This window comes from Rhinoderma darwinii, chromosome 2 (assembly GCF_050947455.1).
Source record: "Rhinoderma darwinii isolate aRhiDar2 chromosome 2, aRhiDar2.hap1, whole genome shotgun sequence".
NCBI classification, from domain to species: domain Eukaryota; kingdom Metazoa; phylum Chordata; class Amphibia; order Anura; family Rhinodermatidae; genus Rhinoderma; species Rhinoderma darwinii.
Genome location: NC_134688.1, coordinates 441901060 through 441916400, shown reverse-complemented (window position 1 = coordinate 441916400; position 15341 = coordinate 441901060). Strand labels below are relative to the sequence as shown.

General features: G+C 44.3%; 1 protein-coding gene across 1 annotated transcript in view; it reads right to left on the bottom strand.

Moving 5' to 3' along the window:
• GBE1 (1,4-alpha-glucan branching enzyme 1) overlaps positions 1-8406 on the bottom strand; it is a 274968-nt gene extending 266562 nt beyond the window's left edge. Inside the window, exons 1-2 of the mRNA XM_075854471.1 lie at positions 8315-8406; positions 5581-5691 (exon numbers count right to left, since the gene is read on the bottom strand). Of these exons, the coding sequence (XP_075710586.1) occupies positions 5581-5691; positions 8315-8388 (185 nt within the window). The 5' untranslated portion in view covers positions 8389-8406. The remainder of the gene's footprint in view (positions 1-5580; positions 5692-8314) is intronic.
• Positions 8407-15341: the final 6935 nt, after the last annotated feature.

Here is a 15341-nt window from a genome sequence, read left to right as displayed (position 1 = left end):
GGGGGCAGGGAGATGATAATGGGGGCAGGGAGATGATAATGGGGGCAGGGAGATGATAATGGGGCAGGGAGATGATAATGGGGGCAGGGAGATGATAATGGGGGCAGGGAGATGATAATGGGGGCAGGGAGATGATAATGGGGCAGTGAGATGGCATTGGGTAGGGAGGGAAATGATGCTAGAGTGGGAAGGAGATAATAATGGAGGGCGGATGGCACTTGAGTAGGGATGCACGATGCATCAAAACTTCGATACGGTTTCGATACCGTGCACCCCCAAACGGTTCAATACCGTTATTTCATGTATTTCGATACTAAGCTGTGCGGCCGCACAGCTCAATATTGTAATACATGAATGTATGAGAGCGGAGCTGCGGCTGTGTAACACAGTCACGGCCCTGCTCCGGAGTCCTGACATGTGCGCGCCGCCAGGATTATGTGATGCGGCCAGCGCTGCACTAATGAGCGGCGGCACTGAAAACAGAACATGGCGGGCGCACTACAAAACACCCCCACATGTTCTGTCTTCAGTGCCAGAACCGCCGCTCATTAGTGCAGCGCCGCCCGCATCACCTCGTGCTGACCGCGTGCGGGGCGGGGCAATGGTTGTATTACACAGCCGCAGTCCCACTCTGTAAAGGCAGAGATCAAAGAAACCTCTCATCTCTGTCGCTATTCCCCTGAATGCTGCGATCAAAGCTGACTGCAGCATTCAGGGGAAAATAAGAAGGGGGGATGCCCCTTGGATCACGTCACAGGAATCCCTGTGACGCGATTGAGGGACATACCATATATGGGCAGACAGCCCAAGGTCCAATGAAGGACCCCAGGGCTGTCTTACCATATTTCCTGTTAGGGCATACTCAGGTCTGTCCTAACAACTGCCTGTGTACTATGCGTATATAGATATATACCAGTACATTAAAGTTTCAAAAAGAAAGTAAAAACATAAAGTAATGTTAAATTTAAAAAAAATACACATACACCTTTTTTACAAAACACATTAAAATAAGTCTCAATACATAAAATATACACACATTCAGTATTGGCGCGGCCGTAATAACCTGCACAACAATTTTTTTGCATCATTTATGATGTGTACGTTGTAAAAAATAAAATAAAAACTTCTTTCACTTATTAATGTGAGGCGCGAGGTATTATGAATTTTGAACCTCCATGTGCCTCACATTAATAGTAATTAACCCCATCATGTACCTTACACATTAACCCTTTATAATTGAGGAACATGATGGGGTTAATTACTATTAATGTGAGGCACATGGAGGTTAAATTTACCATCACACCTCGCGCCTCACATAAGAAATGGAAGAACTGTTTTTTTTTTTTATTACTGTTGGCAAAGTATCGCTTTGTTATCGAAATCGCAATACTACACAAAGCATCGGTACCGAAGTCCAAATTCTGGTATCGTGACATCCCTCCACTGGAGGAGGCATTATACAATGGGGGGGGGGGGGGGTAATAATTGGGTGAAAAGTGATGATATCTGAAGGGAGGGGAGAAATTATACATGGGGAGGGGTAGAGGAAGGAGAGAGTATACCTGGGTAGGGGGAGAAAGCTTATACCGGAGGCATAGTTAGCAACAGTCCTGAATTTGCAGGGACTGTCCTGAATCTAAAGAGGCAGTCCCGGCAAATTACTGTCCCAGACGTGTCTCAGCCACTGCCATATTCAATTGTATCTGCGTCCACAGGATGCAGATACAATTGAATTCTATGGCAGAGCAGGAAAGTATCAGCTTCCTGCTCTGCCATTCACCCATCCAGGAGCGAAATCCCCGGCCAGAGAGTTGCCGACACTCTGGTCGGGGATTCCTCTCCTAGAGGTAGCCCCTGAGGTCACTGTCCATATATGGACAGTGAGGTCAGGGTCTCCTCCTGGACTGGAATCCCCTGTAGAGAGTGCCACACACTCCCCTGTAGTCAGCGCCGAACATACCCCCTGTAGATAGTGCCACACAAACACTCCCCTGTAGATAGTGTCACACACTGCCCCCTGTAGATAGCACCACACAATCTCATGTAGATAGCGCCACACAATCCCATGTAGATAGCGCCACACCCACCCTGTAGATAGCGCCACACCCCCCCCCTGTAGATAGCGCCTCACCCACCCCTGCAGATAGCGCCACACACAGCCCCCTGTAGATAGCGCTACACACAGATAACGTGTGTGCAGTGTGTGAAGAGAATGCAAAAGCATCATCCAGACATGCCCGTGGCGGTGGGAGATCTTAGGGACTACATTTTGGTGAGTGACTCTGCTGTGTATAGGGCTTCAGTGCAATGATTTTTGTTTATATTGCCCTCCTACACCCTGACAGATTCTACATACACACACACACACACACACACACACACATACACACACACTCACTTTCCCTTTTTGCCCCCCACAGAGCCGCTGTCTCTTGTCTCTTCCTTGTCACTCCACAGAGCCCCTGTGAGGTTGCGTCTCCCCCCTGGCTACCACTGCTACCTTCAGTTCTCCCAGCCCTGGCACTTAGTTTCTCCCCTTTGCCCTCCGACACCCACATCCTGTCTCTGCTCTGCTCCTCCAAAGAGTTTTCTTTTTAATGTGCCCTACCTCCCGCCCCTTTACATTTCACCCCCCCTCCTAATAACGAGGGGGGCGGGGGCCCAGACTCATTGGCAGTATGGGGCCCAGAAATTCCTGATGGCAGCCCTGACTTAGATGCAAAGGTCAATAGCTACAACACCATCTGAGCTGTAAGAAACAGCCCCCTCCGACAGATCGCAGGCCCCTCTGCAACACGATTGCAGGGTGTCTATGGCTGTCACGGCAGCCTGGGGAGCTAATGAAGGCCCCCAAGACTGCCATCTTTCTGCCCAGAGGCAGGGATTAATAGGAGCCGGAAAAATCAACATATACTGCAATACATTAGTATTGCAGTGGTTTAAGTGCCCCGGGGGGGGACGGACGGACGGACGGACTAATAAAAAAAGTTTAGTACTGTACAAAAGACTAAAAAAAAATATATATATATATATATATAATTTTAATTTAACCCGCAGGGTGAACGGCGTAAAAAAACCCCAAAGAATTGCTATTTTTCTGTCACGTTAGCGCTAACAATAAATGTAATAGAAAAAAAAAGTGAGCAAAAAGTCGTACGTCCCAAATGGTACCTATCTAAACTACAGCTCACCAGGCAAAAAATAAGCCCATCGATAGAAAAAAAAAAAAAAAAAAAAAGGTTATTGCTCTCAGAATATGGCGAAACAGAATAGTTAAATAGTTTCTTCCCTACCCCAGCACCGTAAAATGGGTTCTGTTTGAATCCCTTACTACATCTCCATCCTCACTAAAGGCACTGATGTGGTCTCCGGTTTTAAGATCTCACATTTCTGCCATTGAAAATAGCATTATCAAACACTCCCTCACACTTTGGTTTATATGTCGGGAAAAGTTTAAACTTATATCTAATCCATCCGCATTACAACCATTATTGCTTAATCCTGACTTTCCGCCGGGATTACACCCGGAGGCCTTCCAGTGGTGGACCTCATTAGGCTTCACTTCATTACTTAATTTGTGCAAAGATGGTAAATCCCTTTCTTTTGAGGCCCTACGTCAGGATTCTCAAATCCCGCTCAGGGAATATTTTAGATATCTACAAATACACCATCTTCTCTTGGGATCTGTCTTTTTACGAAGCGACACTAGTGTAACCTTCTACGAAGCTAACTGTCGACACTCCCCAAGGGGGAAAGGGCTGATTTCAGTTTTGTACTCCCAATTCAGAAGTGAAACATATAATGGTCCTACTTCATATATGATGGCTTGGGAACGGGAGCTGGGAAATATACCAGATTCGACCTCGTGGCAACAAATATATGATAACACAGCTAAAGTATCTCAATCGAATAATATTAAAGAAACATCGTATAAAATTCTAACGAGGTGGTATCTTACTCCGGACAAATTAGCAAAATTGTTTCCAGGTAGTTCGGATGCTTGTTTCAGAAACTGTGGGGAGAGGGGCACTATGGCTCATATCTGGTGGTTCTGTCCAGTAGTACAGGCTCATTGGAAACGAATTGAGCGCCTTATCAATTCTAAATTACAGTTACAAATCAAATTAACACCTTGGTCAGCGATACTGAATGCAGAAATTCCTGATGTACCCAAAATAAATAGAAAATTAATCTCGCATATTTTATCAGCAGCCAAATGGACGGTAGCCATTAGCTGGAAATCACTATCTATCCCATTCCCAAGGACGCTGAACAAAATTAAGGAAATACACCAATTTGAGAAATTAATTAGTATTCTGGAAAACAGATTACCACAATGTGAAGCCCAGTGGATCAGTTGGACCTCATAGAAATCGCTTAGAGCCCTCTGTTAGTTTGGAGGACACATCAGTTTAGGACAGAAATAGACTCTTTACTATGGATAGCTGCACCATGTTTGGTAGATTTTGGTTTACTTGTTGTTAGTGTTTTATTGTTACACTGTACTCATAAATATCATTTACAGTATTGATATAACAATGTTTTAGATAAGATGAGATATTCTCGCAACATCTGTATAGAAATGAACCTTTATCACTATGTTTTCTTTTGAGAATGTTATCAAAGCTCTACGTAGCGATATATGCTCCCGATATGTGGGAATGTCTACTGATTTGTTATGTCTTGTTTACCAAATAAAGAGTTTGGAAAAAAAAAATAGTTTCTTCCCTATAAATGTAGCAAAAGAGAAGAAAAAAAAAAACTATATAAACCAGCAGAATAACGTTAAGTTACAATTTTTACCGCACGGTGAAAGCCGTAAAAACGAAACCCAAAAAACAATGGAGTTGCCGCAATTTTTTCCAATTCCACCACACAAAGAAATTTTATTCAGTTTCCCAGTAAATTATGTGGTACTTTAAATGGTACCAACACAAACCACAGCTCACTCTGCAAAAACTAAGCCTGCACATCGCTCCATTGACGGAAAAATAAATAAATAAATAAGTTAAGGATCTTGGACAACGGAGAGGAAACTAAACGAAAAAGTAAAAATTAAAAGCAGCCTGGTCTTTAAGGGGTTAAATCTAAGCCTATGCAGGGATTTGCAGCTTTGACACAGCTGCCGAGACACAGGTTGGAGACCACTGCCCTAAAACAATATTTCAGGCGGCTTCTATTTTTAACTCAATTATAACATGAATGTTTTCTCCATCAACTCCAAAATTCGGAAAATACATTGAGGCATTTAAAAGAAAAAAAAAAGGTTATATGAATGTATTGACATTTACGGGTATGTACTAATTATCACGGTGATAAGAAAAACGTTTTTAGTAATGTACAAAAAATAATGGTATCGCAACGTCTGTAAAAGCCCGAACCTTTACAATATAACTTATGTGCGCAGCATATCCTGCCACAGGCAGCCGCTCAGTTAAGACGACAGAGAACGATAAAAAAAAAAAAACACAATGTCCTTGCTTCAAGAACTGCAAATATTAGGCGAATTTCTGGGCGTCCATCTATCTACAGAAAACACCCAGGATAGTGAGAGAACATGCTGAGAGTCCTCTCCCTTACCTTCTCTGGAAGTCCTTCTTGTACGGCTTGAGGTAGGAGTCCTGTTCTAGCAGCTTGTGCAGCTCTGGGACCACCACAACTCCTGCGTCACCCACATTCTCCATGTCCACGCTGGAACAATCAGAGACAACAGGGACGTTATTTCAGGAATTACAGAGCAGATGCACCATGTGGTGTCAATGACCCCATGCCCTCTAGTCACAGCCGTTACGGAGTTCAGCCAATGATGTACACGTTCACTGCAAGGGTGAAGGTCACACATAAAGTAGGTGGAAGAGTAAAGTATTACACCAGTAATATATCGCCATCCTTTCCACCTGGACATAATTCATACCGTTCCCCTATATATTTTTATACAACGCACAGTAATTACACGTTTTCTGGTTGTATGCGTTTACATGTTATACTATACAACAAAAGATAAACACACAACCTGTGAAAGTATACCTTTCTGATGAATATCAAGGAGAACCTTTCACCTCCCCATATATGTGCAGCATGTAATGGGGAGGGCTGCACAAACCCTGGGGCACTGTAAAAAAAAATTCTACCTCCCTCCGTTATTTAGATATTGGTGCCATTATATGTGACGCCCGATATTTAAATAACCCCCTGAACAGTCAATGGGGCGTATGCTGGCAAGGAGGCATGTTGTTATGGCTGTGACACGGTCCAATCAGATGCGGACAGAATTACAACAAGAGCGAAGAGAGATTGTGCGCGCGCGCACGCTCTCACTCTTCAGCTTTTAAGATCAGTCTTCTGCAGAACTGGCAAGGGGGCGTGTCACAGCTACGTGCAGTGTAAGAGCTGTGGAGAGGAAGGAGACCGCGCATTCGCGCTCTCATCTCTTGCGAGAGATCAGTCTTGTACTTTGTCTGCCGAACTGGCAAGGGGGCGCGTCACTGCTACGGACAGTGTAAGAGCTGGGGAGCACTTACACTGCCCATAGAAAACACGCCCCCTTGCCAGTTCGCCAGACAATACAAGACCGATCTTTCGCAAGAGCTGGAGAGATGAGCGCTCTCCTCAGCTCTTACACTGCCCGTAGCTGTGACACGCCCCCTATCCAGTTCGGCAGAAGACTGATCTTAAAAGCTGAAGAGTGAGGCCCCATGCACACGACTGTAAAAAACCTCAGTTTTTGCAGACCGCAACCGCGGTCCGCATAAACGGACCCATTCACTTTCATTGAACGCGGACACATTTCCGTAGCACTACGGAAGGGTGTTCCTGCCGTGGAAATGTTCCGGGAATTATGGAACATGTCCGTTCTTTTGCATTTTGCATACTTTGTATGGGAGCACGGCCCGAAAATGCGGCTGTCAGTCGGCGGACCGTGATTGCGGGCACGGACGTGTGCATGGGGCCTGAGAGTGAGAACGTGTGCTCTCTCTCTCTCCATATCGGATTGGACAGTGTCACAGCCATAGTAACACGCCCCCTTGCCAGTACACGCCCTGTTCACAGTTCAGGGGGGTATTTAAATATCTGGCGCCAAACATAACGTCACTGATATCTAAATACATGTTTTTTTCCACCTCCCTCTGTTAAAGTGCCCCAGGGTTTGTGCAGCCCTCCCCTTTACATGCTGCACTCAGCTGCACATATATGGGGAGTTGAAAGGTTCTCTTTAAATCGAAGGGGAAAAAAAAAAATTGCCAGGCCGGCTCACTGGGGAGTGATCAATGTCTATATAATATATAAGTATATTTTACAACAATTACAGATGACTGCCCTGTGGTACAGACAACAAGCGGGAATATATTAAAGGAGTTTTCCAAGTTATTTAAAAAAAAAAAAACAACTATTGATCACCTCACGGATCACCATCGTTCTAGCGCCGCTGCCTCCCCACCGCTGTATATTCACATAGCTGCAGTGATAATGTGCTTGTATACCCACATGATCGCTGCAGCCAATCACTGGTCTACATGGCGCAGGATCGCTGAGGCCAGGACTTGGATCATGTGGGTCTTCGGGCACGTCTTCGCCACTATGTTAATAAACAGCGGCTGGGACAAAGAGCGGCAGCGCTGGAACGACAGGCATCTGTGAGGTAAGTAATGGCCCTTTTTTTTTTTTGCATCCCTCCTACACTGGCAAATTTTTTAAATAACTCGGGAAAACCCCTTTAAGACTGGCATTTTATACATCAGTCTTAAACTGAAGTACGCCAGCGAGAAATGCACCACATTTATTAAGAGGGGCACGCCTCTTCGTAAATTTGGCGCATCTTGTGCAGACCTAAATACAGAAAATTGAATCTACACTTGCTATGATCAGGCATAGATTTGCACTGCAATTTGCACCACGTTCTGTCTTAAGAAATCATAAATCTGTTGCAAACCCACTTGTTCCACCTCCTTCCAGTCCCACTTTTCAGAAGCAGAGGGGAGAAAAAAAAGTTACAAATTTTAGTGCAAAGATGGTGTGCGCCAAAATGTGCCACTTTTTATGTTAGAAAATCCCAGGGCAGAGCGCTACTCTGCGCCCCATGGAGCTCCTGACGTCACTGTCCATATATAGATAGTGATGTCAGAAGCTTTCTAATGCTGGAGTCCCCAGGCAGAGCATTACAGCCAAATATATGTGAAGAAACATGGATACTAATAGAATGCAATATCCATGACATCCACAAAGGTCAGCAGTGTATATACTATAGCGGATACATCACACACAACGTCTACACAGTTGATGATCTGCAGTGCGGTATAAGATGAGTCCTCCTCACCCCCTGTCTGTCTTGTCCTCCGCAGTGTGATGTCTTATATTAGAAGCGCTGTCCTCCATTCTACACGGCACCATTTACTTCCGGGTTCTGGAACCATGTGACATCCTTTAACCAATGATGTCAGACATGCCCAGCTGCTGTACGACCGATCACACAGAGCAGAGCTCCTATAGTAATCTGCTATGTATCGTGCTGTAACCGACAACAGTTGTCATAGAATTCGTGCCAGTGTCAGACACATATGATATCTGCTCCTGTCAGGCAGGAGTGATTCTTGTGCGACTTAATGTGAATTTATAGAGTAGTTTTTTTTGTTTGTTTTTTTGTAAAGTGGTGACAAGTTGCACCTGTTGGTTACAGACAAAAAAAATGTGGACGGCGCACATTGAAGTGTACGGACCTGCGACTATCAACTGGAATAAGGCTACGAAATCTAGCAAGTTTGGATTTTGAGTCAATGGGTGCGTGAAAACAAAAGACAGCACACGGAGACCATCCCTTGTGCTGTCCATGTTTTTCACGCACCAATTGCTAAAGAAATGAGGAGGAAAAAAAACACCTCCAGGTTTTTTTGCTGACATAAAAAACGCATGACATATGGATGAAATACACACGTAAAAAAAAATGCTGGTGCGCAACGTGCACAGATGCCACATGGAACTGCTATGCAGGAAAAACGCTGTATTTTATACGTGCGCAAAACGGAAACGCTCATGTGAATCTAGCCTTACATGAAAGTATTCAGCCAAAGTCACGTACGAAGTCTCATTGCAATTTCGAACTCGCTGTGTAGCCTAAGGCTAGGGATTCACGTCAACTTTGGCTGCGACAATGGTCGCGCGGCCAAAGATCGCCATGTAGCCCTGCGTGCATTGCACGTAATTAAAGTGAATGTGGCCGCTTTGAGACCTGCAGGTCTGGATTTCTTGCGACTGTTGGGTCACGGTCAGAGCAACCTGCGGGTTCTAACACGGCCACAACTACTTCAATTTACGTGTGATGCACACAGCGATCGTGGGCCGCCCGACCATTGTTGCAGCCAAAGTCGCTGTGAAGCCCAAGTCTTAGGCTACACGGCGAGTTTGATGTTGCAATGTGACATCGCATGTGACTTTGCCTGCATAAACTTTAATGCGAGTAGCATGCGACTGTGACTTATTTGCGATGTCAGTGATTTTTCTGTTTTTTGGATTTTGCTAAGTCTAAGGGTATGTGCACACACACTAATTACGTCCGTAATTGACGGACGTATTTCGGCCGCAAGTCCCGGACCGAACACAGTGCAGGGAGCCGGGCTCCTAGCATCATACTTATGTACGATGCTAGGAGTCCCTGCCTCTCTGCAGGACAGCTGTCCCGTACTGTAATCGTGTTTTCAGTACGGGACAGTAGTTCCACGGAGAGGCAGGGACTCCTAGCATCGTACATAAGTATGATGCTAGGAGCCCGGCTCCCTGCACTGAGTTCGGTCCACTACTTGCGGCCGAAATACGTCCGTCAATTACGGACGTAATTAGTGTGTGTGCACATACCCTAAATCACATGACAAACAACCAAATTGCATCCAAAAATAGTGATGTGACGGTAAGTCGCAGTCAAATATCAAACATTTTTTTATTGTGCATGTTGATGATGCGGGACCAAAAAAGGCACTTAACAGCTCCGTGTGTCATCACCATATGATGCGTGGCTGCGTGATTTTCGCGCAGCCGCCATCATTATAACACTCTGTATGTTTGTAAACAGAAAAGCACGTGGTGCTTTTCTGTTTTCAATCATAGTTTTGATTGCTGTTGCGCGAATCACGCGCGTCACACGGAAGTGTTATCGTGTGCTGCGCGTGATTTTCACGAAACCCATTGACTTCAATGGGTGCGTGATGCGCAAACAACTCACAAATATAGGACATGTCATGCGTTTCACGCAGCGGACACACGCTGCGTGAAAATCACGGACTGTCTAAACGGCCCCATAGACTGACATAGGTCCGTGCGAGGCGCGTTGCACGGACGTATATCACATTCGTCTAAACAAGCCCTTAGGCTATGTTCACACGGAGTATTTTGCAGGAGGAATATCTGCCTCAAAATTCCGTTTCGAACTTTGAGGCAGATTTTCCTCTCCCTGCACGCCGATTTTCGCGGTGATTTTCGCGCCGATTTTCGCCCGCGGCCATTGAGCGCCGCGGGCATAAAACACTGTGAAATACGCTTTCTCTGCCTCCCATTGAAGTCAATGGGAGGTCAGAGGCGTAAACGCCCGAAGATAGGGCATGTCGCTTCTTTTTCCCGCGAGGCAGTTTTACTGCTCGCGGGAAAAAGACGCCGATGCCTCCCATTGAAATCAATGGGAGGCGTTTTCAGGCCGTTTTTGCAGAGTTTTGCGACGCGGTTTCCGCGTCAAAAAACTCGGCAAAATACTCCGTGTGAACATAGCCTTAGTCTCAGGATACCATGGTTGTTGCAATAATCGCAGCACACCTGGGGCAGAGGGCAATCAGGAATGGTGTGGCAGGTAGTTTTATTTTTCTATATACTATTGCTTATCAGCAGATTTACCCACTAAATTCATGGATTGTCCATAAAAATAGGGGAATTGTGTCCAGAGTCCGTAATAAAAATTAGATGGGTCCGTAATTTTTTTGAGGTTGAAGGATCTTGTGCATTATAATCTACGTGATTTTACAGTTAATGTTGTACGACTTTTAGGCCTTGTTTACTCAGCGTCTATTTGACACATTTTTGCCGCGTTTTACACGCCGAAAAACGTGTTAAATACACATGCTTTAAGCTTCCCATTGACGTCAATGGAAAAACGCATTGCAGTGCATACGACGCGTTTTTTTACGCGCGCGTGTTTATAAAACACGTAGTGTAAAAAAAGAAGCATAAAGGCATATCTTGGCTTTAAAAATGCGCCGAAAACGCTTCTAATTCCCATAGTCAAAGGGAGTACTAATTACGCACCTAAAAAAAGAGTCAAAACGCCCGTACTTTAAAACGCGCTTTGCAAAAAACGCTACCATTTTTGACGCGTTAACACGTAGGTTTTTTTTGGCACCGCGTGAACAAGGCCTTATGTGAATGGTCAATGATCAAGCTCTGACCTGTGTACTTCATCACCATTGTGAAAGGCTTTTTCCCTCTATACATATTTATGATACTGATCCGCCATAAATGTTTATAACAGTAGGAGTCCGTCTGATCCTAAGCACAAGCTGTCTGTTTTTCACAATTTTCTGCAGAGGCGGAGGTATATGTGGAGTCACACTGCGTGAACGAGACACGTGAACAGCTGCGCACGATCACTCACCTGTTTCCATATCTCCCATTGTAATGTAAAGTCGAGCTGAATCTAGGACACCGGGTGGATTTGGAGGGCAAAATTGCCCCGCCCTAGACCATTGTACCAATTTTTATAATTGCCCGCTATCTATTGGATTTATCCAATAGATAGCATCCGATTTTAATTATACTTACCTTCCTCTCTCCCCTTCAGCTGTTGTAGCCGTCACTCTGGGTCCTGATGTCGTCCAGTATCAGGACGTAGTGCGCGCCACCTGGAGCTTAACAGCCGGGAGCAGTGAGTATAAACATCTGATCTGGGGTATCATTATTTTATGGGGGTCTGATTAATTTAAAGGGTTTTTCCCATAATCATTATTTAACACCTATCCACAGGATAGGTGATAGAGATCTGATCGGTGGGGGTCCAACCGTTGGGACCCCCACTGATCACAAGAACGGGCTTACCTTGCCATTCCTGCGTGTTCCATAGGAATTGAGCACTAGTGCGCATACTCGACCACCGCTCCATTAATTATTATGGGGCTACCAGGATTTCAAGGTAAGCCCTTAATTGGCGGGCAACCCAGTGGTCAGACTGTGGATAGGTGATAAATATTGATTATGGGAAACACCTTTAGGGTACTAACACACAGCGTATTCAGGGCGGATACATTGTGCCAAGCTGCATGTCCACTGCGGAAATACTGCAGCAGTAAAAAAATAAAAAGTTAATACTTACATGCCCGTAGTGTTGGTGACCCATCTCTCTCTTCTTAGCGTTGCCTGGCCTCCTGGGATAACACTGTAGTACATCTGACCGCTGCAGCCTTTGATTAACTGTAGCAGTCACATGGGATGAAATGTCATGCCTGGCTGCGCTCTAAAGAGAGAATTAGAACTACGCCAGGGGGGTAACTTTTTTATTAAAGAGGCTCTGTCACCAGATTTTCAAACCCCTATCTCCTATTGCAGCAGATCGGCGCTGCAATGTAGATAACAGTAACGTTTTCGTTTTTTCCAAAAACGAGCATTTTTGCCCAAGTTATGACCATTTTTATATTTATGCAAATGAGCCTTTCTTAAGAACAACTGGGCGTGTTTAAAGTTATGTCCAACTGGACGTGTATTATGTGTGTACATCTGGGCGTTTTTACGTGTTTTACTAGCTGGGCGTTTTGAATAGAAGTGTATGATGTTGACGAATCAGTATCATCCACTTCTCTTCGTTACCACCCAGCTTCTGGCAGTGCACAGACACACAGCGTGTTCTCGCGAGATCACGCTGTGACGTCAATCACTTCCTCCCACAGGAGGAACGAGCGAGGACACGCTGTGTGTCTGTGCACTGCCAGAAGCTGGGTGGTAACAAAGAGAAGTGGATGATGCTGATTCGTCAGCATCATACACTTCCATTCAAAACGCCCAGCTAGTAAAACAAGTAAAAACGCCCAGATGTACACACACAATACACGCCCAGTTGGACATAACTTTAAAAACGCCCAGTTGTACGTAAGAAAGGCTCATTAGCATAAATATAAAAATGGTCATAACTTGGCCAAAAATGCTTGTTTTTGAAAAAAAAAAAACGTTACTGTAATCTACATTGCAGCGCCGATTTGCTGCAATAGGAGATAGGGGTTTAAAAATCTGGTGACAGAGCCTCTTTAATTCCAAATTAAAAATACCTTTTTTTTTTAATTTAAGATTTTTGCAGCGAAATCGCAGCATTTCCGCTGCAAAAGTCGCAACACATAGCTCTTTATTACGGGTTTTACCTTCCCATTGAATTAAATAGGGAAAACCCGCAGCAGAAAAGCAGCAATCCCGCGGCATAAATTGACATGCTGCGGCTTCAAAAAACACACCGCAGGTCAATTTATGAACGTTTTTTCCGGCGGATATTTTCCACTGTGTATGGCTGAGATTTGTTCTAATCCCATCCACACTACTTCTATTGTATTACGCTGCGCATTTTCCGCAATTAATTCCATTACAGAAAATCTGCGGTGTTTACACCAAATGTGTTCCCTTAATGCCGGGCTCCCACATAGCGTGAATGCTGCAGAGTTTCTGCAATAGAATTCTGTGCGGAAATTCTGCAGAAGTTACAGTAGCAGTTTGGATTTTAAAAAAAGCATGCAAAATCTGCAGCAAATCCGCACTGTGGGAGCCCAGCCTAAGGCCGGGTTCCCACGTGGCTTTAAACGCTGCAGAATTTCTGCAATGGAATTCTGTATGTAAATTCCACAGCATTTACAGTAGCAGCAAAGTGGGTGAGATTTAGTAAATGCAGCGTAAACATTTATAAATCGACCTGCAGTGCGGAATTTAATTCCGCAGAATGTCAATTTATGCTGCGTTTTTGTTGATTTTCTGTTGCGGATTTTCCCCATTGAATTCAATAGGGATGCAAAACCCGCAACAGAAAGTTAAGCGACTTTTGCGACGTAATCGCAGCCGGCCTCCTGGGGTGACGTTTTCCTCCGATGTGACCGCTGCAGCATCACATGGCCTGCAACGTCTTCGTAGAATGACGGACTACGCGCAGAGAAGAGGGAGGGGGTAAGTATTGACTTTTTTAAATATAAGCGCTGCATTGCACAGTGGAAATTCCACCTGAAAAACCGCACCACATTGTGGTGGGATTTTTTGGACGGAAGGTGCAGTGGGTATCAGGTCGGATAGGCTGTGTAGTTTTTACACAGCGTATCCGACCCATGGGAACCCAGCCAAAGGCTTCCTTCACACTATGATATTTCTATCAGCTGCATTATTAAATCACCGATGTGGCTACAGCTAATGGTTTGCTACCAAAACTTTGGAAACCCCCCAAAAGTGACCCTATTTTGAAAACTACACCCCTCAAATAATTTTTCTAGGGGTATAGTTAGCATTTTGACCCCACGGGTTTTTTTTTGTTTTTTTGCTGAATTTAGTGGAATTAGGCCCTGAAAATAAAAATCTAAATATTTTATTTTTACAAGGAATAAAGGAGAAAATGCACCCCAAAATTTGTAAAGAAATTTCTCCCGATTACGGCAATACCCCATATGTGATATTAAACTGCTGTTTAGACCCACGGCAGGGCTCAGAAGGGAAGGAGTGCCATTTGGATTTTGGAGTGCAGATTTAGCTGGAGTAGTTTTCGGGTGCCATGTCGCGTTTGCAATGCCATGGAGTGACTAAAACAGTGGAAACCCCCAAAAGTAACCTCACATTGGAAACTCCACCCCTTAATGAATCTATCTAGGTGTATAGTGAGCATTTAGACCACTCAGGTCTTTTGCAGAATTTATTAGAAATAGGCCATTAAAATGAATATCAACGTTTTTTCGACTAAAATATAGTTTTTCATTTTTACAAGGGATAAAGAAAAAAAAAAGCACCCCAACATTAATAAAGCAAATTCTCCTGAGTACGGCAATACCCCACATGTGGTCATAAATGTTTTTTTTTATAAGAAATTAATTAACCCTTTCAGGACTGATCCATTTTTTGGTTTTTCATTTTCGTTTTTGGTAGTGAGTGGTAGGGCTTTTTTTTGCAGTTGAAGTTGTAATTTCTATTGACACCATTTAAAGTACCATATAATGTACTGGGAAACTGAAAGAAAATTCTTTGCGGCCTGAAATTGGAAAAAACTGTGATTCCTCCATTTCTTTTTGGGTTTAGTTTTTTTACGGCTTTCACCGTGCGGTAAAAAGGACAACTTAACTTTATTCTGTGGCTCAATCCGATTA